The 25,795-nt window shown below is 33.8% G+C and overlaps 1 protein-coding gene across 1 annotated transcript; it reads right to left on the bottom strand.

Annotated features, from left to right (window-relative positions):
* Positions 1–25,222, bottom strand: LOC149414225 (phosphate carrier protein, mitochondrial-like). The gene is made up of 9 exons (XM_089644083.1): positions 25,138–25,222; positions 17,329–17,446; positions 16,478–16,589; positions 7,607–7,776; positions 6,171–6,332; positions 4,142–4,320; positions 3,716–3,854; positions 1,762–1,893; positions 1–892 (listed from the first exon to the last, which is right to left on the bottom strand). Exons 2-9 carry the CDS (start codon positions 17,431–17,433, stop codon positions 806–808), a joined length of 1,086 nt encoding a protein of 361 aa, XP_089500209.1. The 5' UTR covers positions 17,434–17,446; positions 25,138–25,222; the 3' UTR covers positions 1–805.
* Between the last annotated feature and the right edge of the window lie 573 nt (positions 25,223–25,795).

Here is a 25,795-nt window from a genome sequence, read left to right as displayed (position 1 = left end):
TTGTCTTTTAACATGTTTATTTATAAAATAACAGTGTATATTTAATTTAAATAATAATTACAATAATAAAGCGGGCTACAAAATAACATTTATATTTTACACAATTTTGGTTTTGTCAAGTTCACAACAATATTGGAAACAATTAATCTTTGGTTTGGTTAGGACCATAGATATATCGGATAAAATTTTCACATTATTCCATAAAGTAACGGGATATGTGTGATTTTTTAACGATATCTCCATGTGTGGAAGGGCTTAGGATATGCGAGAGACAAGAAAGCGATGTAAAAGAGGTAATTTATTAGGAATAGATTATAAGTCACATTTTTTATGATTTTCTCTCACATTAAACCAAGCATTAACACGAAAGATTGATGCTTTTAAATGTGGATACATAATTTATATCGGTGCCTCTTGGATGTTCTGTTTTATTTGAATACCTACCGCACAAGAGTCCCAACCATCTGGGGTCAGTGAGGTGAGAAATCCTACATCGAATGGCTGAAAATTCTGATATAAAATAAAAATATCTTGGCCATATTAAAAGAAGGAAGAAATTTTGTACAAGATTTTCCAATTGATAATCAAGGGAAAAATTGATTGACACCAAAATTATTTAAGACGAGTAGTTCATAAGAGTCCCAACCGTACGAAGTCAGTGAGACTATATATACGAGGGTATGTATTGAGGCTGATAGTAGTGGGGAAGGGAGGAGATTGTATTAATTGGACGATGTCTTTATGTTTGAATGGGTTTAGGGTCTGGAAAGTGATAGGAAAGGGGTACGATGGGTGTGTTTGTTGTTTATGCCTTCTTGCCCTCAGCTTCCAGACGCTTCTTCATGGATTCTGGCATCTCTGGGGGTGGGGGGCGGGGCATGCGCAGGTATACCTGGAAAATTGTAACAATAATAATAATTAGAACTTAACTAACTCAATCTTGTGCCGGTAACAAACATGGGTTACGAATAAACTAACTAACAGTGGCGGCTCGTGACTTTTGGGTGTACTGAATAGTATTGATGTAGCCGAAGGTGTTTTTTATTTTTAATTTTGTTTCACTTAAGTATGATAGATTTTTCAAGATATTCAGGAAATTTCATTTCGAAAGTCGAATTTTCGAAAAAAAATAAATAACTTTTTCGGCTACAATAACATCAATAAAGCCATTTTATTTCAATTTTAGCACTCTATTACTCCCATAAGTAATGAGCCGCCACTGCTAACTAACCATCACGCCGTTTCTCTGTAATAGTCAGCAGAGAGGATAGACTACCACCCAACTCGGTCGCGGCGCACATTCATATTCACTCCGATATTATTTTATATCAATGAGGGAGATTCGAAAGGCAAATCCTATTGATTATTGAAAGAATCTCTCATTAACGTGATCTTCACCACTGTCTGAATTTTTTTGTTCTAGGTAAGTAATGTATCGCTTATCTGAATTCCTGAACAATCAATTCCCATTTTGAAAATGATACTCATATTCGAAACAAATCCGAGTTCATTGAACCAGAATTAAACTAACAGACAGATCCACAACTCGTTTTCGTCTTCCTAGAGCGTCCCCTGACTTCTTCCCCCATTCATTTCAGCCTCATGTATTCTTCTCACACTCCTTTCTCCGTTTGTCCGCTCCACATGCCCAAACCATCTAAGCTTCCCCTTCGTAATCTTAACCATTACACTTACATGTATCAGTCTTGCATTCTTGGAATGGTGGTCAAGGTGCTACTGAAAGTTTTGGTTGATGCTTACCTTGACGGCATCATAGATGAACCACTGCGCGGCGGTGAGGGTACCGATCATCACGATCCTGGGGCCAAGTCCCTTCCACACTCCGGCCATGCCGAGGTTCTTCAGCACGGAGCCAGCCGTGGCGGTGGAATCCTAGAAACACATCATCGCATCGAGTTAGTCAAGTTTTCTTTAGTGTTACCAGTTGAAGTAGGGTTCAATATTGACGGGGATTTGCCGTTTCCCTTTGGAGATTAGATGGGAAATTACTGTTACCAATATTGGATATTGACTGGTTTTAGAATATGGCAATATAAATGCAATTATCTTAGGTTGGCTATAAGGTATCTGTAAACATTGTTTTGTTGGCAATACTGTTTAACCTTGTCCTATTGTCTATTACTAAGAAGAGACCTGTCAATGTGTACATTTGTAAGAAGAAGAATAAAGTTATTACTGCATAAAACTGAACCCTTTTATTGAAATAATCACAATTATTACCAATTCAATATTGACAAGGATTTGTTGTTTCCCTTTGTATTTTAAATTGGAAATTACTGTTACCAGTTGGATATTGACAGGGATTTGTTGTTTCCCTTTGTATTTTAAATGGGAAATTACTGTTACCAGTTGGATATTGACAGGTTTTTATTATTACCTATTGGATATTAACAGGGATTTGTTGTTTCCCTTTGTATTTTAAATGGAAAATTACTGTTACCAGTTGGATATTGACAGGGATTTGTATTTTAAATGGGAAATTACTATTACTAGTTGGATATTGACAGGTTTTTATTATTACCTATTCGATATTGACAGGGATTTGTTATTTCCCTTTGTATTTTAAATGGAAAATTACTGTTACCAGTTGGATATTGACAGGGATTTGTTGTTTCCCTTTGTATTTTAATTGGGAAATTACTGTTACCAGTTTGATATTGACAGGTTTTTATTATTACCTATTGGATATTGACAGGGATTTGTTGTTTCCCTTTGTATTTTAAATGGAAAATTACTGTTACCAGTTGGATATTGACAGGGATTTGTTGTTTCACTTTGTATTTTAAATGGGAAATTACTATTACCAGTTTGATTTTGATTTACCAAGGGATTTTATTAATACCAGTTGGATATTGACAGGGATTTGTTGTTTCACTTTGTATTTTAAATGGGAAATTACTATTACCAGTTTGATTTTGATTTACCAAGGGATTTTATTAATACCAGTTGAATATTGATGGAAATTTACTGTAACCAGTTGAATATTGATGAGAATATGATAAGAATTTGAATAATGGTTATGGTTCAAATATTGTTACAATAAACTGTCAAATTACTCATCTGGTAACACATCTAATACTTATTTTTTCTTTAATTTTGAAATATTTTGTGTTTGTATGTAGAATTACTTTATGTTTGTGATTACTCTTATGTTTTCTTCACTCAAATGTAAATTGTTAACCTCGATACAGGCTTCGTCCTAGTGAGGTTGATTTTTATGTGAAAAAAAAAGTGTTTTATGTATAGTGAGATGCAATAAATAAAAAAATTAAGTGTTATCGGCTCTTATAAAAACAATGTTAATATGTCCATTTACTATTTCTTATATTCAGTGTCCATTGGTACTTTTTTGTGAATATATGCATACGCATATTTGGCTTCTTTGTTGAATACAATCTTATTTCTAGTGATTTGTTAACATCACAGCACAACCTTCGACTGGGAATGCTGTCTTTTTTCTACTGGAATTTCAATGAAAGATGCTCCGAGAAACTAGCATCTTTGATCGCTTCAGCACTAGACCTTCACGACCCAGTTTAACTGCCTCATTTCCTCAAAAATACCCTCCCCACAGCGTCCCCAAAGTTGACAATGAAATTATCTCCCTCGAGATGTCAAATAAATTTGCTACTTTTAATGTATGTAATTTGATATCTATTGATCTGTGAATATCGCCAACTTCGTGAGTGCGTACCTGGTTGAGCTTGGAGACGACGGTGTCAGCGGGATGGGAGACGATAGCGCAGAACACACCGGCAATGTAACCTGCAGCGAAGGTGACCACCAGCTGCTCACCCTTGGAGCACTGCTCGCGGGGCTTAGGCACCACATAACTGTAATAAACATATTGGGTTAATGAATTGGGATGGCAAACTGCCCAGTTATAATTGCTTACCGAACTCAAAAACTCACCAAATGCCCAGCTATAATTGCTTACCAAGCTCAGAACCTCACCAACTGCCCAGCTATAATTGCTTACCAAGCTCAGAACCTCACCAACTGCCCAGCTTTAATTGCTTACCGAGCTTAGAACCTCACTAACTGCCAAGCTATTATTGCTTACCTAGCTCAAAACCTCACGAACTGCCTAGCTATAAGGTAGATTTATATTTTAACTCACGCGTAGAGCAGCTCAACGGTCTTTTCGAAGCAGGCGAACTTCATCATGGTGTACGGGATCTGCCTGAGCCAGAGAGGCACCAGACCCTTGTAGAAGGCCGTCACTCCCTCAGCCTTAATCATCTTGGGCAGGGCCTCGCGCAGCGTGTTGGCGAAACCGGGCATAGTCTGGATGCGGACCTACGAAGGAATATTGTTACAAGCTTAAAAGCAGAATTACTTAGACTTTTTTATATGAGGTAGCAACTTAGAACACTTTTGTTATTCTAACAATGTAGTTTAACCCCTTGAGTCTTTTGTGTCCTATTGACACTTTCATATATATACAGGGTGTATCGGCATGTACCCGACAAACTTTAACCAACTATTCCTTAGCACATTTGGAGTAAAAAATGTTATAGGCACTTTGCTGTCCGGTAACATTTTTTTTTAATAAAAAATTTACTATTCATATTTTCACCACATGTCACCACTGTTTTATCCTTTGTCAAAGTTTGAAAACCCACCTGGCAATATTTTATTCGAGTTTCGTTGAATAATATACGTACGTACCTACATTAGCGCGCTTTTACGATCACAGCGAAATGGCATGGCACCATTCGTCTCATTTTTTGCTATTATTATTTAGTGTGTATGAAAGAGCGAACACGCTTTTTGACACACTTGCTAATAACAGCTGTTGAACACGAGAAACAATGCCAATGACAGTGACGGAGTGTGGATTTTTTTATCATTTTTTGTTTTTAATAAAAAAATAAATGTTACAGGACAGCAAAGTGCCCATAACATTTTTTACTTCAAATGTGCTAAGGAAAAGCTGGTTAAAGTTTGTCGGGTACGTGCCGATACACCCTGTATAAATAAAAATGTTCATTTGTTTAAAACCTTAAATCTCCCAAAGTTCTTCACAGATTGCTATGAAATTTTGATACAATGTTGCATTTGAATACGCGTGTGTTTTTATAGATGTCACCTGTGACAGGTAAAAATATGATTTTTTTGTAAAACAGCGCCGTAAAAGAAACACGCGCTATTATTTCTCTATCTGCACAGACAGACTTAATCACAGCAACGCATTGCGGGGTACAGCTTGTAATTATAATATTTTCCTGAATGTCATCGACCGCCATTGCTTTCACGTTAAGAAATATTTGTCGTAGTTTGTGAAATGTTTAATTACATACGATTATTTTTACGTAGCCGTTCGCCGTTTTGAAGTTCACGAATTTTCCCTGATTTATCATCCATAGACAGATCCACCAGTGTTGAAATCCATAAACGATTTCTTATTTATTTGGTGTGAATATCAGTTTGGCTATCGACAGCGCAACCGTGCTCGGGATATCTATATTAAACCTATCGATCCCATATTTTTACTCCCGATTTAACATTGTAGTTGGAGTGATGGATACATAATACATAAAATAGATTCACAGATATATAAATAGGGTTTTCCAATAAGAGGTGTTATTTTGAATAGCCCGCTATTTCGGTAGATGTTACTTTTGAAGCTGTCATTTTTTAACATTTGACAAGTAGAAACTACGTCATTAATAAAAATGGAACGATACACGCTTCAACAACGCTTTGAAATTATTCAAATTCACTATTATTAATTATTAGAATTCCATCGAAAAATCATCTTGAGTGATGAGGCCCATTTCCACCGTGGTGGCTTCGTCAACAAGCAAAATTGTCGCATCTGGGGCTCGGAAAACCCTAGAGTTATTGTTGAAAAGCCTCTTTATCCTCAACGTGTGACTTTTTGGTGCGGTTTATGGTCCGGCGGAGTCATTGGACCTTACTTTTTCGAAAACAAGGCTGGAGCAACAGTTACGGTGAATGGATTGCGCTATCGAGAGATGATTAATGATTTTTTACAACCGGAATTGAATGGTATTAATCTGGACAGCGTTTTTCTTTCAACAAGATGGCGCTAAGTGCCACACAAGCAACGAAACCATTGATCTTTTACGATTGAATATCAAAATAACACCTCTTATTGGAAAACCCTGTATATATATACATACCTTGGCGGCCTCCATGGGGGACAGGGCAATGTCAGCGAAGAACTCGGCAGATGCAGAGGCGGCGAGATAGAGCAGCGTGCGGTACGTGTAGGCCGACTCCTCTGAGAGCAGGCTGAAGTACTGTACCTTGAACACCTCATATAAACCGAACTTGCACATTCCCTGGAACATAAACAGAAAACGGGTTGTCAGGATTGCAACAACAAACACACCAGCTCAACTATCGGGGCTCCATTGGAGCCTATATAAATATGACATCCAAAATTCAACTACATAACTTACAAATATGGAGTCCTTACTTCGCAAAGGATATAAATCTGTTAGAGAGAGTACAGAGACAAAATACCAAGAGCTCTGAAAGATCTACGATACGAAGATAGACTCAAGGAACTAAGATTACCAACCTTACAAGAAAGAAGAGAAAGGGGTGACTTGATGGAGACTTTTATCTGGACATTACAGTTGCCCTAGCATGCAAGAAATCTTCACTACTAATAAAAATATAAATCTCCGTGGACACTATTACCAAAACGCCTTTTGCATCTAATCCTAGAAAACACTTCCTTGCAAATAGAGTAGTGGATGCTTGGAACAAACTCCCACAACATGTCATCGATGCAACAAATATAAATCAATTCAAAGCTCTATTGGATTCACATTTGGAGAGAAGAAAGGACTTAGTTCAAACTTAAAACAACTCAATTACTGTCAAACTTGTTGTGAAATCAGATATGAGAATGCTGCCTGCTCATTATGTAATAATAATAATAATTAGGGATCATTATCTTTGGTCAAATTCAAAAGCGGTAGTATTTAGTAACAAAATTGATGTTATGCTAACTATTTGTTACTTTCAGAGTGTAAGATACATAAGTTTTACTGGTGTAAAACCACCATTCAGAATTGAAACACTGCTTGAAATGCCTTTGGCCATGTTTGGTGGGCACCAAACCATCGCTTCGTCCACACTCTGGAATTCATCACCTCCACCACTCATGGTGTCAAGCATCGGTATGGACCAATTCACCCATATTCATCTCCACCACACACGGTGTCGAGCATGTCCCCAATATTTTTATTGCCGAGGAACGGCCAACGTTTGATGGCCAACAGGGTCGCGTATCATGGGTTGTAAACCAATGCACTAGAGGACCGGGAAGATCTGTGATCATCAACGAGAACAGGCCCACATCCCGACGTGATGTGACCTAGCTGACATGCATTCCAATGTGTATCATACATAAATTCTGTCCACGTAATAAACACAGTGATACCTACATCAACATGTTTTATTGTCTCTACCTACCGTTAACCACAATTGTGTGTGTACTGTTCCTTTTCTGTAACTTTAATTATACATATCGGGTTGTACATATATTGTATTGTAAAATTGTACAGCAATCCATTTTAAAACAATTAAGAGCATGTGTATTTACCTGCATGGAGTACCCAAAGAAGGTTGGCGCCCATCCCTTGGCCAGTCCCCGGAATCCCTCCTCGCGGACGGAAACCCGGAAACCATTGACCACATTCTTGTACTTTTCGGCATCCACTTGCAGGCGGCACTTTACCAAGTCCAGGGGAACAACGGCCGTGTGGGTGATACCTGGAATGAAACATTATAACAGGTTATGTTTCAGGTGTAAACGGGAACCTTATTCATGGATGGGGGATAGAGGGCTACCACACCATATAACTCCCTTGACTTTTAGCAGCATGCACATTTAATATATATTGATTAAGATTATCTGTAAGTAGGACCAGCTTAAAAGGTAGAACTACTCTTCCCGCCGGAAGTGTGTTCATATTTTTAAGTATAACTTGCAAAAAGTGTTATTTCCCAAAACGATTAAATTAGGGCAATCCATGAATGGAGCAGTTTATGAATAATTTTATATTTACCTTTTTTTAATTTGTGAAATCTATTTAACAAGGAAAACAACCTTACTCTAGGTAAACAGTTACAGGACAGTTTATCTCAAAAGTTTAGCACAAAAAAATATTCAACGAATTCTGTTCTGTTTTGCAAAAGGGTTGAACAGAAAACTTGAGACTTTCTTCAAAGTCTTGAATCAGTCGCTCAAAACAATATATATTTTAATAACATATATTTAAAAATACAGAATTTCGTTGCTCTCCATATTGTAGAAAAATGTTCACCTTCGCAGCACAGAGTTTTGTTTTATTGAGATCTATTTATTATGCATTTTAAAGTTTTTCTTTTTTATATACTTCTTGACGAAATATTGTACTTTTCGAATGATAAAAATCAAGAGAATTTATTGATTTGACTTTGAACATAACAAAATTTCAATAAGTCCTCAATCACGAAACTACTGTGGTTGTAGTAGGAGATTTTCAAATATTGTCAGATTATTCGTAATCCGGGAATGTTTGTATTTCTTTAAAATACAAAAAAACCTTTTGTCTATATTTTGAATTGGCCACTCAAAACCGCTAGTCGGTTTTATATTTTCTTTGATAATTCAGTGTAGAAAATATAATTAATTGCTTTGATTCAATGGCTTGTCTCATCAGCTTCACTTACTTATAATTTATCATTTGAATTATGTAATAGGTATTTTTAATGTCAGTCATTCTAACTTTGCACGTATGTGGCCAATAAGACCAACCAAGCTACTGCCAAAAATCTTACTGTTATTGGCGTGCAATATAATATATATAAGGATTCTTTAATAGATACTATGAAGAAACATGTCTGTACGTGTTACAATAAAATTATCCCACTTCTAAATGGACTGACCAGTTTATGACCGAGTAATCCAAAGTTATAAGTTCCCCGGAGTCGCAAATGTTGTATGCCAATCATTTTGTGGACAATAATCAATATTTGACACAACTACCGGTGTAGCTGTGGTTAACAATTAGAATTGGAAAGGGATTTTGATTCCCCTTTGGTCTTTTTGATTGATATTATAGCCTTGAGGGCCACTGCTGGTTATCACTGCACAAGCTTCCGTAATAGACACAAATTAAACGCTCTGAAGGGATACTTAACATGTACAATTTTTCCTATGTCATTAATAAGATTATTTTTCAGAAAGTGTCTTCTTTAAGAGATTTAGGAATTACTCTTGATTCTAAATTCATTTTTGATTTACACATTAATTAAATTTAGTCCAGATCACTTAAAATGATGGAATTTATTCACAGAATAACTAAAACTTTCAAAGATCCTCAATCAATTTTAACCCTTTACTATGCCTTAATTAGAAATAAACTTGAATATAGAAGCACTATTTGGAATAAACATTATTGTAAGCAGAGATGTACTTTATTTCAAATAAATCCATTTCAAATGGTAATGCAAAATGCAAAATGGGTATTCTCCATTTTGCATTTTGAATGCTTTTCTAAAAACCATTTTGCATTTTGCATTTTAAATGCTTTTCTCAATGCATTTTCCATTTTAAATGCTTTTTGGCAACATTCTTCCTACTATCTCCACTCATCTTTTTTTTATAAGCCCCAAATATCAGTCGGTCCTCAACCTCGCTATGAGAGATAATTTACTTTTGTCAAGTTGCTCCCTGGTAGGAGCCCTGGCAATTGAGTGATACCATTACAATAAATACTGATTCAAATACTGAACATGGGGCTATGACGCTGTAATATTAAATGTTAGATAGCAGTTTCTATGTTTTTACGCTGGCAACATTTGTCCCGCGCAAATTTTTTGTGGTTCATAATCCGTAGTCGTGGCATTTTTTGATTTACCATCATGTGATATGTTTGTTCTACATTGATGTCCATTATTAAATGACAAAACTGTTTAAAAATTCTATAATTATTTTAATTGTTTGACCTGAGAAACCATTTTGCATTTCCAATGCATTTTGAAAATAGGTATTTTGCATTTTGCATTTGAAATGCTTTTCTAAAAACCATTTTGCATTTTGCATTTTCAAATGGAAAAGTTTTGATCCATTTCCATTTTGCATTTCAAATGGTTTTGGGTACCCATTTTGCACATCTCTGATTGTAAGTATGAAAACATTATAGAATCGGTTAAAAAAAATGCTTGGATTATTATCTTTGAAATGTGGACTACATGACCATCTTAGATCATATGACGCACGTCGTGAATACTTTAAGATTAATACACTCAAAATAAGAAGGCAATTGACTAACCTAATATGTTTGCATAAAATTATCCACGGCCATCTTGATACCTCATTATGTCTTAGCAATATTGAAATAAATGTCCCCAATTCCCATTGTTTAAGACACCATAGCATTTTTCACCTAAATATTTTCAAAAATAATATCGCCTTCTGACCCAAATGTATCGACTGTATAATAAGATTGAGTGTGCAGAAGTATATATTTTTGTCGATAATTCATATGGATTCAGAAAATTGTTGAATAATATGTTGTACTGATTATATTATGTATTACTTGCGTCTCTTACTTTTCTGTAATATTTGTATTTCATATATATTTTTAATTTTAATTTTTTTTTTGTTTTTTTGTTTTATATTTTAATCTTTTTTTTTTTTTTTTTTTTTTTATTATTTAATATATATATAAAGTGGGTACAGGATATAATGTGAGTACATATTTAGGTATATGAAAATTAATGTGTCCTATGGCTGAGTAGATTATCGTAATTGTTGTACCTATTTGTATATTAACTGAGTTTTTATAACTGGATTGTTCTCACGTAAGTGAGATCGTCTGTAAAAACCCAGTATAAATAAATAAATGATACTGCACAGGTTTTCTTAACAGACATGTGATGTGTAATAAAAGATTGCAATGTCACTCTTTTAGGCACCCCACACTGTCAGACAGGTACAGGTAATTGGGTGGTGTAGTGCAGGAACATATGTCAAAGAGAGTTTGATATAGTTGGGTCAACATGCGACGTTGCAGGTTCAAATCTCTGCTAACTAAGTCCTCCATCATCGCATAAGCAACATTTTCCCTATACAATGATGATAGCAAGAAGAATTCTTGTATCAGGTTATTCGTACCTTCGATGCGTTTTATTTTTAATCAGCGCAGACTAATGAAAACTCGCGGGATAGTCATATAAGCTATTGCTTGCTAATAAGTGTTCCACTGTTACCACGCGAGTAGCAATGCACGAGGACCAAATTCTATAGTTTCATTCGGCGTTAGAGCGTTGGAGGTCAAATTGGACTAATTGGATGTAAAAAAAATGTAACCAATTTTTCCGCTTCGTGTCTCATCTAAATATAATACATCAATGGAGACAGCCAGAATTCTCGACAAATCAGTTCCATTTTTGAAAATGACAGTTCAAAATAATTTTCTGTTAAAAATATTACACTATGGATAGGTGCTTTATCTCTTGTCTGAATTCTCAAAAATAAAGGAAAAGATCTAGAGTTCATTGAACCGGAGTTACAGTAAGAACTGAAATTAGTATTTTAAAATAAAATTATTTAAATGTCAAATAATATGTTTACATAAATAAATTTTTCTCATGCTGGTATTTGTACCCGCAATCTCCGGATTTAAAGTGAAGGATCTTAATTTAATTTGGGAGGTGGTTTTTGGGTACCGCCGCCCCGGTAACCATTTATTGGATAACCAACACCTCTGCCATAGCTCACCCAAAGTGTTTCGCTACGTTTAGTGAATTAGCAGGGCGTGATGTGAGTTCAGGATGCGCCTGCCCACAAGCTGCGTGGCGTGCCAGATCGGGAGAGGCTGGTTTGGGGAGACCCTTTGACCTCTCCAACTGGTCATCCTCAAGATTTTCATAAGTCCATCACTGATCCCTAGATTCTTACCTACCCCTAATAGCTTTTTCCTTACCAGAACTTCCCCTCCTTCCTTTCCTTAAAAAGACCCACAACACAGCATCCCCAAAGATGACATGATGAGGTAAAATTATTTATAAAAAATAAAATAAAAAATTATAATCTGTCAGATTTATGTAGAAATATTCCCGCTCGTGAATATGGCAAACTTTTAATTACAAAGACAAAGCTTGATGTTCTCTCTTTCTAAAACTGTCAATATCATGTCTGACCATAGTGAAAAAGAAGACAGAACGAGTTTTACGAGGACGTGAAAAAGTGTCATTTTGTGACAGATATAGCACAATGTGTCTCTAATGGCATTTGAAGTTTGGTGACAAATACAGCACACTAAGTGAATATAATTAGGTATTTACATTTATTTATAACAAAATTAATTTTGTTTTCGAGTTTATTGTCTATTCATAAAACCATGCGCAAGTAAATTTTAATTAATTCATTTGTGTTGTTTCTCAGTTAAATCTTCTTCCCTTTCCTTCCTAATAACTTCACTACCTTCCTCTTTGCCATCTCCTTCAGCCTAATTGAGGTTGCAATAGTTTCACTGGCTCTGCACAAGAGCAGTTGAAACTCGTGTGCTGTATTTTCACTTTTAAAAAGAGTAATTTAAAATACATATTTAATTTTTGGATTGAACAAAACCTCAAATTGTAATATTTAATTATTGAAGACAATATTAGCGATTTCTAAACGAAAATCTGAAACAGAAAAATCATAAAAGGATACGGTAACATCTAGGACTCGAACTTAGGACAAAGATAGTTGCCAATAAAAAATGTGCGGTGAGAAAATGAAGACAATGTTGGTAGTTCTTATTAGAAGTATGATACAGTTAAATGTGACCGAGGGGGATAGGGTCCCATTAGCTCAGTGGTAAAGCGGTGTCCCGGCAAGGCAAGAGTCCTGGGTTCGAGTCCTAGATGTGACCGTATCCTTTTCTGATTTTTCTGTTTCAGATTTTCGTTTAGAAATCGCTAATATTGTCTTCAATAATTAAAATACATATAATCAAACTCACTAATTTCGGTTCACATTTTTAACCTTTCCCTTGCTGTGCTAAAAAAATCCACGCGTTCCGGTGCTGTGTAGTCAATACACATCTCAAAATAAGCGATTTAATATCGGAAAAATATGAATATTCATAGCTAATCGCTTTTGTTTATTATATTTTATATCAAAAGTGATAATAATTGTAATTTAATTGCTGAAAACATGAAAAAACCATCGGCAATCCCGATTTTTAACAAAAATCTCTGATTTTTAATTGAATTCGAAAACTATGTAAAATATTATTTTTTAATTCAGTGCATAAATGTATAACGGAGGAATACCTTAAATCTGAACCCAGAATTTATTATATTTATAGAGTTATTAAAGTTATTAGAAGCAATGTGTAGTAAATACACACCACAGATAAGGAAAGGTTAAATGCTTTTTTGCAACATTCTTCCTACTATCTCATCTCATCTTTTTTCATAAGCCCCAAATATAAGTCGGTCCTCAACCTCAGTCGGTCCTCTGACCAAAATTACAAACCAAGATCATGCAGATAAGAGATCCCCAATTAGCTCTTTTTGTGTTACATGGCAGCATTCTATTTGACTGATCTCTACACGAGGGATTATCCTGTTCAGAGGCAATTTACCCTCGAGTTCGCCAAGTCTGATGTGTTGATATCAGAGATGTGCTTTATTTCAAATAAATCCATTTCAAATGGAAATGCAAAATGGGTATTATCCATTTTGCATTTTAAATGCTTTTCTAAAAACCATTTTGCATTTTAAATGCTTTTCTCAATGCATTTTCCATTTTAACCTTTCCCTTACTGTGCTAAAAAAATCCACGCGTTCCGGTGGTGTGTAGTCAATACACATCTCAAAATAAGCGATTTAATATCGGAAAAATATGAATATTCATAGCTAATCGCTTATGTTTATTATATTTTATATCAAAAGTGATAATAATTGTAATTTAATTGCTGAAAACATGAAAAAACCATCGGCAATCCCGATTTTTAACAAAAATCTCTGATTTTTAATTGAATTCGAAAACTATGTAAAATATTATTATTATTAAAACAACTCAATTACTGTCAAACTTGTTGTGAAATCAGATATGAGCGCATCAGCAGAATGCTGCCTGCTCATTACGTTATAATAATAATTATTATTATTATTTTTTAATTCAGTGCATAAATGTATAACGGAGGAATACCTAAAATCTGAACCCAGGATTTATTATATTTATAGAGTTATTAAAGTTATTAGTAGCAATATGTTGTAAATACACATCACAGATAAGGAAAGGTTAAAATTGAAACACTGTTCGAAGAATTCATATGATCGATACATTATATTTTTTTGCAATGCATTGCCAAATGTTTTCGATTTCGTTTATAAATTTATCTTCACTGTATTTAACATTGGGAATTGGAACGCTATGCAATGTCGCAGCGTAACATTTTATGTGCAAGGGACCTTGGACGTGCTCCAACTAAATCAAGAACAAATACTTTCGACTAAAAATAACATACACGTGCATACTGTTACATCAGACCTACGTCCATTGATCGACAGAGTGCCCTTTAGGTTAATTTGTAGTCATAGAAATCCCCGTTACTATCATAGGTGTTTATATTCAAATCTAAAAGTTAACCACAGAAGAATTTAAATGTGTTTCTTTATGAAACCAAAGATTCAAAAGCAATTTGAATAAAAATTATTAATTATAATTCATTATTTTTATACAGGGTGTCCGGGGGTTTTTACCCTTGCATTTTCGCACTAACTTCAGGGGGTGATTCTACATGATAGTACAAATAAATAACTTAAGGCGATGCACTACGTAGTAATGCAAAATCATGTGTTTTTGGTTTGAAAATTTGGTCGCCTAGAAATGTTTCAGATGCTTTAATTAAATACTGCGAGTAGAATACATCTTGGGCTTTGAAATAATCGAGTATTTTTTAGATACGTCTTTTTATAAGCCCAGAAAAAAATAATGTATAGGCTTATGAAAACTGCTTTAAAGTTCAAAATCTCTTACTTACGAACCCATTTTTGGTTATGGTTTTATTGTATAATGTGGCAAATTAAGTTTTTTATAAATATTTGTGTCTGAACATCCACAAAATTATATAAAAGGCACTTTTTGGACATGTTTTTTTCTTGCATAAATCAAAACAGGTGGATGGTGTTAAGTGGGAATTTAAGCCTTATCGCCATCTACGTAAGGTGTGTTATTGATAGTGGCTCGATTCAAAATATTACACGACGTAGTGCATCGCCTTGAGATAAATAACTAATGGGTTAGGTTAGGTTATGTTTTTTTAGATTAGCTCCACGTAGGAGGTCTCGAGGAAAATAATTAACATCATGGCCTTTTTGGTGATGCCGTTTAGAGGGTCGTTTTAGGAAAGGAAGGAGACGAAGTTCTGAAAAGGGTATGATATTAATATGTGAAAGAAGTGACGAACATATGAATCCACCTTCCCACTGCGTTGCAAAACGATGTTCCGAGAGTTTAGGTGTTGGTTATCCAATAAATGGTTCATCCCAAATTGAATTGGTTTGATTACTTTACAACATATCAACCAGAGATGTGCAAAATGGGTACCCAAAACCATTTGTAATGCAAAATGGAAATAGGTCAAAACTTTTCCATTTGAAAATGCAAAATGCAAAATGGTTTTTAGAAAAGCATTTCAAATGCAAAATGCAAAATACCTATTTTCAAAATGCATTGAAAAAGCAAAATGGTTTCTCAGGTCAAACAATCAAAATAATTATAGAATTTTCAAACAATTTTGTCATTTAATAATGGACATCAATGTAGAACAAACATATTACATGATGGTACATCCAAAAACACAACGACTACAGATTATGAAACCACAAAAAATTTGCGCGGGACTAATGTTGCCAACGTAAAAACATAGAAACTGCTATCTAACATTTAATATTACAGCGTCATGGCCCCATGTTCAGTATTTGAATCAGTATTTTTTGTAATGGTATCACTCAATTGCCAGGGCTCCTACCAGGGAGCAACTTGACAAATGGAAATATCTCTCATAGCGAGGTTGAGGACCGACTGATATTTGGGGCTTATGAAAAAAGATGAGATGAGTAGTAGGAAGAATGTGGCAAAAAAGCATTTAAAATGGAAAATGCATTGAGAAAAGCATTTAAAATGCAAAATGGTTTTTAGAAAAGCATTTAAAATGCAAAATGGATAATACCCATTTTGCATTTCCATTTGAAATGGATTTATTTGAAATAAAGCACATCTCTGATATCAACACATCAGACTTGGCGAACTCGAGGATAAATTGCCTCTGAACAGGATAATCCCTCGTGTAGAGATCAGTCAAATAGAATGCTGCCATGTAACACAAAAAGAGCTAATTGGGGATCTCTTATCTGCATGATCTTGGTTTGTAAGTCTGCTCAGACTGGCCACTGATCAGTGTTAGGTTAAGGAAGTGGTACTCACCGCAAGACAAGATGCCTCCGAGTCCGCACAGTGCAAAGTACTTGTTGGAGGCGAACTCGCAAGAGTCACCGGTGGAGGCGACTACTGCAGCTGCAGCGGCAATGTTACGTCCCTGTCAATGATTAATACAGTCATTAAGTGTTTAAGTCACTAACTAAACAGATAGTAGTTTTTCTCTTATTTTGAAGGTCAAATGTGCAAAATTTAATCAAGAAGCATCAACGTAAATTCCTAAATACCCGACCTTAATGCTCCTAAGTGCGCCAAGTGCGTTTTTTGCAAAATTATGTTTTTGTAAAGGGAAAATGCGGAGAACTACCAACGAATCCACGTTGAATTTGTTGGCATACTATGGGTGCAAACGTCAGAAATCCACAGTGGATTAACAAACATAGCACATTAAGAGTTAAGTTAATTCCTAAATTCTGCCAGCGAGTTCCTGTAAATACACGGCTTTGAAAATCGTATAATTTTTTTACTTTCACCAATAAGAAAGTTTGAGATCTCAGCTTCTCGACTGCTCTTTACACAACAAAAGTTTGAGATATCAGCTTCTCGACTGCTCTTTACAAAACAAAAGTTTGAGATCTCAGCTTCTCCACTGCTCTTTACACAACAAAAGATTTAGATCTATGCTTCTCGACTGCTCTTTACACAACAAAAACCAAAAAGCATCTCATTGTTCATTTTGTTGGCAATCGAATAAGATTTATTTAACTAAGTTACTAACATTGTTACAACATGAAAAGAAAGTAGGTACATTTTGAATGCGCCTATTGGCCACAAATTGGTACAAGTTTTGCTGTGTTCAAAAGGCACTTCTAGCACACAAAGGGTTGGGGGTAACTTACAGGTACGAGGGCATTGTGCACTGTCTCCCGGTTGTCGCAGTGGGCGGTGGTCACGGGGCCCTTGAAGGGACTGTTGCGGGCGAGGTCGGCCAACGAGGAGAACATTTTTCTGGGGAACCTAAACACCAAATACATCATAATTAACAAAGGGTGTTCTAGGCCATCATTTCAAATTATGGAGAGAAGGAAGGTGAATTTATATATGAATCTTGTTTAAATTGGCAAATTTCTAAATTGATTGGAAGATTTGAGTCGAACTCAGACTTAGAAGATATATGTTAAATGGAGGGGAGGCAATTTTAGGGCTTGATAGAAGAGAGGATATTTGTTTAGAGAGGGACAGTCAAAAAAATATGTGATCTTAAGTTCCCACTTCTAGACCACAGAATGTACAATCTAAGAAGTCAAGCATGTGAATTTCAAAAAGGTGAAAAGGAACGAAACAATATCCAATCCTCAATCGAATATTGAGGAAATTTATTTCTTGAAGAAATGGTGGAATTGTTGAAACGAGAGTTTTGGTTCAGGCTTCCTTGGATGTCTCCTTCTAACTTATGAATTAATTGGAGAGTTGTTGAAACCCGTGTTTTGGTTCAGACTACTTTGGATATCTCCTTCTAACTTATGGAGTAATGGTGGAATTTTTGAAACCCGGGTTTCGGTTCAGGTTCCTTTAGATATCTCATTCTAACTTATGTAGAAATAGTAGAATTGTTGAAACCCCGGTTTTGTGTTCAGGCTCCCTTGGATAACTCCTTCTTACTTATGGAGAAATGGGGGAATTATTGAAACCCGGGTTTTGGTTCAGTTCAAACTTATAGAGAAATGGGGGAATTGTTGAAACCCGGGTTTTGGTTCAGGCTCCCTTGGATATCTCCTTCTAACTTATGTAGAAATGGTAGAATTGTTGAAAGCAGGGTCTTAGTTCAGGATCTCTTAGATTTCTTCTTCTAACATAAATACCAGCATTTTTTTCATTAATGTCGATTTCATAGTTAATATAATTTTCAAAGTTTTCAAAAAGCCCGCCAAAACGATCGTAAACTGACGGGGTACGCATGACGTCATATATTTCTCAATTTTGTCAGTTAACAGTCAATCCCACTCGGGTCGGTAAGGAATCAACAAATATAAATTTAAATATTTAACAAGATTTACAATAACATGAATTCTTTTAAAATACTTTATATACCGCAGTGGTAAGGGGCCGTTCAAGTATTACGTAAGCAGATTTATTACAATTATTTACCCCCTCTTCCCCCTTGTCACCAAAAGTAAGCAAAGCTCTTACCCCCCCTCCCATGCTTACGTAAAAATTGGTACCTATATGCATTTTTCTGTTAATGTATTCTGTTTTTTAAGCGAGTACCTAAACATATTAATTATTTGTGGGAATCCCCGAATATGTATTCGGTTTTCAAACATAGACAATTTGTGGGTTGCCAATATGTAAAAAAAAATAACTACTGCTGAGTGCTGACGTAATCACTATCTCGACCCCCCCACCCCCCATGTCAGACAAAGCAAAAGCCCCCCTGCCCCCCTACAGTGCTTACATAATACTTGAACGGCCCCTAACCCATGTGCGGGTCTACGCAGTGCAACTTTTCAATTGCACTAATTTTAAAGCACGCGGACACCAACTTGTGAGGTAGCGGTGTAAGTTCTGACAGAACCCATCGACCAATCACAGGGCGTTTAAGTCTCCTATGATTTTAATCGTTTTTAAATTACGTTTTATTCATCGTAATAAAACTTATACCTATATTCAGAATGAGAATTTTTTGATCCAAATGAAGACATGTTTTGTAAGCCATAATATTTTTCACTAAAGTTCCTCATTCAACCCACCTTTGAAAAATGATATAAAGTCATTAAAAGTGATGAAAAAACACTAACCAATAAACCTAACCGTTTTAAGCAGGTTTTTTTCATCACTTTTCATGAATTTTTATCACTTTTCAAAAGTGTTTTGATTTGTCAAAGTGTTGGATTGTCCAGTTACCCATTAACTGAGCGAATTTAATTCCTGTTTTAACTTGACTGTTTTGCATTTCGTCCGTCTATAAATTTGTTTGTGCATTCTGTTTCGTCTCAAGGCCGTTTGACCCCTCCAGCTTGTTAAGGTCATATCTTTGATGGGCGGACACAACAGTATAACTGCATTTTTGACCATTTAACGATTTATATGAGAAAATGTGTCTTGTGTATGCCGGCATCAATGGTATTAACAGTATAGTTACACCAGTACTCAAAACATAATATGTTAATAAAAATATTAATATCTTTTTTTCTATCATGCAGAAATATGTATTTTTTTGACGTTAGAAAGAAAAATAATAATTCCTTCCAGTTTGCCTATCCTAAAAAATTCTATAAATAGTCAAAATGAATAATTCATATTTCGCGCCGCTATCGTAATAATCGGTTTATCTTTAAAAATTATTTATTATTTTTTATAATATGAACGAGATAAAAGTGAAGATACAGTTTTCTTACAAATTCATCAAATAAAATTAATATGTTTTCGAAATATCGAGTTCTTTCAATTTTTCTACGATTGGAGTAAAAAAACTAACTAAAAATGTGGTTAGCGTTTTTGACAACATTTTTCACGTTTAATATTAACTTTTTATTATTTATAAAAATTAATGTTGATTTAAATGCATACACCGGGAAGATAGATTTATCTAGTTTCTAGAACAGTATTTGTTTTTACGGAAAAATAAAAAATAAGATGTATATTGTGCATTTGAAATACGCAGAAAACATTGTAAACTGAACAAAAGTGTTGAAAGTACTGAAAGGTTAGATTGTGAGAACCAATTATTTATCATACAAAATTTGATGTGTACTATTTTTGATAAACTATATTATTTAGATAGGTAATGTTGTATATTTTTCCGATTTTATGTCCGGGTTAAATCTTCCCCATAGGAAAAACTAAACCCTTCCACAAATGATCATCTAGTCAATCAACATTATGCAAGTGCATTATATAAGTAAAATAAATACAAAACAATACAAGAACAACAACACGTCAACTCACCAGAGATCAAATGGGAAAATAATTCACCGACTCCAGATATTTTCATATCAGAGGGTTCGGCTCGGTAGAATTTCTAACAGGGCCTATAAATCCTACTGATCCCTCAACATAAATATTTTTTTTAAAAATCGTTATCCTACATGTATTTAAAATGACTGATTTTTGCATTTTTATATTTAAATTTTTTGATAGATCTAATACGCATAAATTTTGAATGAGAGAGCTAGGTATAATGCCAGTAGCCGAAATAACAAATGGTAATATTTTTATAGTCTGCGAATGCCAAATTCTTTTTATCTCATTTCCTAAAACTGTGTATTTTCTTATTTTTTGATTAACAGATTTTTGAATATTAGATATGTTATTGTTGTTGTGAGTTTCTTTTTAATAAAATAAAATAAAAAGAAACTCCTGGCTTTCTAACTATTAGTAACAACTTTACTATTTATATCAGAGGAAATGGTTAAAGATTTGGTACCAAACAAGTATTTATTTAATTGTTAATATCGATACATTTCGTAAAGATATTTTAAATTAAAAATATTGTCTAAAATCATTAATAATTCGATGAACTATAAATGTGTGTTTAATTGTGTTTCTTTATGTTTTATTTATAACTAGCTGACATTGTACCCGGCGTTTCTGGGAGTTATCCTTAGGAGATATACGTATTCCATCCCGGACTTTTCTGTAGAACTTTTTAAGGCGAAGCTTAATGCCAAATCACTATTTTGATAATCTTCATAACGAATTGATGTACATTATGAATACCAAAAAATTAGCTTTAGATAAATTGAAGGTTTTTCTATCGCTTCGCTTGAGTAGACTACAAATAAAAAAAATAAATGACTCAATAAAAAATATAAATGCAAACTACTAAAAAAATATTTTTCAATAGAAATATATGAACGCATAAAAGAAACAACTTTTAAAAATACAGTATTATAGATAAGATTATCTGTCACAGTTTCACTTGATTAACTTTTTTGCTTTCTTATAAAATTATTTACAAAATAAATAAAAACCAGTTTTGTGCTTGAAATCGAACGTTTCTAGACTGCGTTTGTCAAGCGATTTTAATGCCTATTACCTAAAATACACGGTGTCCGGAAACTCGTAGTACAAGCGGGAAACTGGAGAATCTACACCACATCCCCATGAACCCAAAAAAACATAAAGTTTTTTGATTTGAGCATTTTCAAAAAAAAAAAAAACCAAAAAAAATATTTTTCGGCTATTTTAGGGTTAAAGTTTTTTCTGGTGTTTAGGGTTGAATAACAGATGTTTTAACCCTGCAGAGCAGAAATATTTTATGATTACACCGGGTTAAATGAAGGGTGATTTCAAAATAATGCTTCAAATCCGAGTTTCTTCATTTGTTTTACTTTTAAATAGTTTTAATTAGTTGGGTACTTTGATCTTCAGTAATAATTTATAAGAATTTGATTAAAAAAAAAAAAAAAAAAAAAAATCAACTTCAAACTCGATTTACTCGATAACGAAAGCTCAAATCAAAAAAAATATACTACAAAATCGACTCCAAATGTGATGTAGATTCACCAGTTTCCCGCTTGTACTACGAGTTTCCGGACACCTTGTATAAGGTATCCTAAGAATATACACATTTTTGGCTTGTAACTTTTATTGAGAAAAATTTAAATTTTATTAAAACCACCTTTTCTATGCAATTCCCAGACACGATTTCTGAATCACAATAAACTGATGGAATAATGGACTGATTTTTCTGATCTGTTTGTTTGTGCGCTCAGTTCTTCTTAATTACGCAACGGATTTTGATAGAGTTTTCATTATAATGTTGAGAATTTCTTTCGAAAGGTTTATATATATAATAAATGCATGTTTTATTTGTAAAAAGTAGAGAAAAGTCAATGTTTAGTAAACAAGTCGTAAAAAAAATATTTTCGGGCGCTTACATTCCTAACGCTGGCTAAACCTTATGAGATACATCAAAATAATGTACTACAGAATTGTATATCTTAAGAGGAAGCTACAAGCCAAAAATGTATATATTCTTGGTATACCTTATATCGTAGGTAATAGGCATTAAAATCGCTTGACAAACGGAGTCTAGAAACGTCGTGTAGAATTTCAAGCAAAAAACTGGTTTGTATTTATTTTGTAAATAATTTCATAATAAAGCAAAAAAGTTAATCAAGTGAAACTGTCACAGATAATCTTAGCTATTGTATTTTTTGTAGATTTGTATTCTGTATTTTTTTAAAGTTGTTTCCTTTACGCGTTCATACATTTCTATTGAAAAAATATTTTTTTTAGTAGTTTACACTTATATTATTTATTGAGTAATTTATTATTTTATTTGTACTCTACTCAAGCGAAACGATAGGAAAACCTTCAATTTATCTAAAGCATATTTTTTGGTAGGTATTCATAATGTACACCAATTCGTTATAATAATAGTGATTTAGCATTAAGCTTCGCCTTAAACAACCTAACAACATATTTGTGCCCGTTTTTCCATCTCCCCCGACTTAAATAGTTGTTTCCAGCAGAAATTAAGCGGAAATCAAGTGTTATTTTAATAAATGCGTGCGTGTAGCGGAATTCGGCAACTATACCTTTAGACATAACGGATTCACAGCTTTTTGAACAAAACATGTTTAAAAATAAACAAAATTACAGAAAAAATTATTCAATATTGAGACCCAGTTGTAAACTTTAAAAGTTGGTCTGAAAGGGAGATATGTAAATACGAATGTTAGAGGGGCGAGTTAAAAAAACTATAATAATTAATTCATTGTGAAAATATTTAATAAAACACGACTCGTTTGAAATAGAGCAAAAATCTCTCGACAAATGCTTTAGTTGCATTTAAAGATACACTGTGATTTTTTTCATGCCTATAACATATTAAATAACAGAACAAAACGTGTTTTTGATAATTTTAGGAGCTTACTTTGCGATATTTTTCTATCTAGGGAATTTCATATAATTAACGTTTCGGCATAAAAAATGTATGGAAATTATCTTCAAAAATAACACATATTTTTTTGGAACTTAAAACTTAATGAGTTAAAGAGAAACTTGTTATAAATCGGAAGAAATTGGGTACGTGGGGACTTAAATCAAAGCCTTGCATGACCACGGGCCATGTCCTGTCTCATAAAAAGGAAAAGGCTACTTCATGAAGTGAAAATATGTCATATTATTCTTTAAAGAAAGAAACAATCTAAGGTTACAAATACCTTGGCAATATTTGTACTCTTCCTACTATCATAATTATATTGGGAAAATGCTGATTGTGCAATGATGAAGGACTTACATAGCAAAGAATTGAACCAGCATTAGCTCGATGAACTGAGAACCCAGAGTTTTTGAACCACTACCAAAATCACCGATTCGTAATTTTCTGTTTGTGCGCTTAGTTCTTCTAAACTACCCAACGGATTTTGATGGGGTTTTTACTATCATTTAGAAAAATTCTTCAGGAAGGTTTACATATAAAATACATGCATATTATATTTATAGAAAGTAGAGAAAAGTCAATGTTTTATAATCAAGTCGTAAAAATATATTTTTGGACACTACATTGCCAACTCTGGCTAAACCTTATGAGATACATCAAAATAATGTACTACGGAATTGTATATCTTAAAAAGGCCTACAAAAGTCCGCGATAGTATATGTTTATCTCATAAGGATAACCCCTAGTAACGCCGGGTACATGTCAGCTAGTATACAAATAAAAACAACTTAACGCGCTGTTTTTTTACATATCTCTTTTAAACACGCAAAACTGTAATGTTTTAGTATAAAAATCACTTTAATTAATTAGTAAAATATATTTAAGTAATATATTGACTTAAGAATACATTATTTTGAAATGAGAAAGGGCTATTTAAATTATATATAGGTATTACGCTTAAAAATCACTCACTTTTAATTTACGAAAGTTTATTTTGTTGCGGAATTTTCACTTACGTAAAAATGCGAACTTTAAACTGAAAACCAAAACACATTGACAGAAGATGTTTCCAACGAAAGGAATTATATTAATAGATTCCTCACGAGTTGGTATTCACGAGTTAGTTCTAATTCGAGACAAACTCATTGTAATAGTGTGAGAAAATCATTCAAAGCTAAATCTATTTTTAATTCTTCGATGTAATACGCGCCCTTGAATACAGACGAACAAAAATTACACCAATTATCGAATAAATACACACTTTATTAAACAAAATACAATCAGTTGTTATAAACAAAAGTGTGAAATGATTAAAAATTAAGCTTTTACACAAAAAAGCTCAAATTATGACATTCAGAATTGAGAATACAAATGTATCTTGAATATACGCGACAAATTGCACTATATGCAAAAAATTTATTATAAAAATGAAATGAAATGATTATTAACTTAAGTTTTGTACGAAAAAGCTTAAATATGACGCAGAAAATACAATTTTTAAACTTACAGACAAGTTAAAAAGCGATATAGAATTAAAGATTGTTTTTAATCAGTGTATTTAACTGAACACATATTTTTACACTGTTAATATTTGTCAATTTTAACGTAATATTGTTATATTTTAAAAGTTACGTAATTTCTCAAAAAAATATAAACTGTGTCAACTTAAAAACTGCTGCACTTTTAAATTTCGATGATTATTCGAGAATCTTTTTTTGATGCTTCACTGAAGATTATTGGTACACTTTATTATACAATATTACATATGAATATATGATTTTTGGACACAGTTTTGACATTTTTTAAATGTACTTACTTGTAATTTGCGGGATATAAATGGTAGCCCGCCTCTCGAATTGGATTTGGCCGCGAAACTAAAACCAAGAAAGTCTGAAATGAATACAGTAGCAGATCAAAGGAAGTTACGTAAGTTTTCAGTGTTGCCATTAGTATTGTGTTTTGACGTTTGATTTTAAGTAGGTACCTAGCCCAAATTGCAGTTTGACACGGTTAACTTTGCAGGCGGCCAAGACAGGAACAATGGAGTCAAACGAATATTTTCGAGACGGTTTTTTTCAATTTTCTTGCAAATGCAAATGGGAAAAATACATGAAAACAGTGACCGGGTATAGTCACTATAGTATACGCCTGCAAAAAGTGATATAAAGTCATGAAAAGTGATGAAACAAAAACTAGGTTAAATAGGTTACACAGGTAACTATTATAATATTTTTTGTCATTTTGATGACATTTGATATCGATTTGATATCGTGGAACCGAAAGAGCAGAGGTTCACAAAGTGGTCTATATGGACCCCTAGAGGTCGATATCGGGATGCTGAGGGTCTATGTCAGCGAGAAAAAAATTTGGGGTCCACAAGATTCAAATGGGGGTACATACGAGCGAACCCCATTTACCTCAAGTCAATATTTAGGAGTTCCGTAAATGACACAATAGACCTAACACAAATATAA

Source organism: Hesperophylax consimilis, chromosome 20, assembly GCF_061612785.1.
Source record: "Hesperophylax consimilis isolate HC1 chromosome 20, BYU_Hcon_1.0, whole genome shotgun sequence".
NCBI lineage: Eukaryota > Metazoa > Arthropoda > Insecta > Trichoptera > Limnephilidae > Hesperophylax > Hesperophylax consimilis.
Note: the sequence above shows the minus strand (reverse complement) of the source record. Positions and strands in the feature narration are given on the sequence as shown.

Coding starts and splice junctions, on each gene's coding strand:
- LOC149414225 (XM_089644083.1), bottom strand. CDS start 17,433: ATGTTCTCCTCGTTGGCCGACCTCGCCCGCAACAGTCCCTTCAAGGGC. Junction 7,777..16,477: donor CGGAGGCATCTTGTCTTGCG/GTGAGTACCACT, acceptor GTTTCATTCCAG/GTATCACCCACACGGCCGTT. Junction 893..1,761: donor TCATCTATGATGCCGTCAAG/GTAAGCATCAAC, acceptor ACAATTTTCCAG/GTATACCTGCGCATGCCCCG.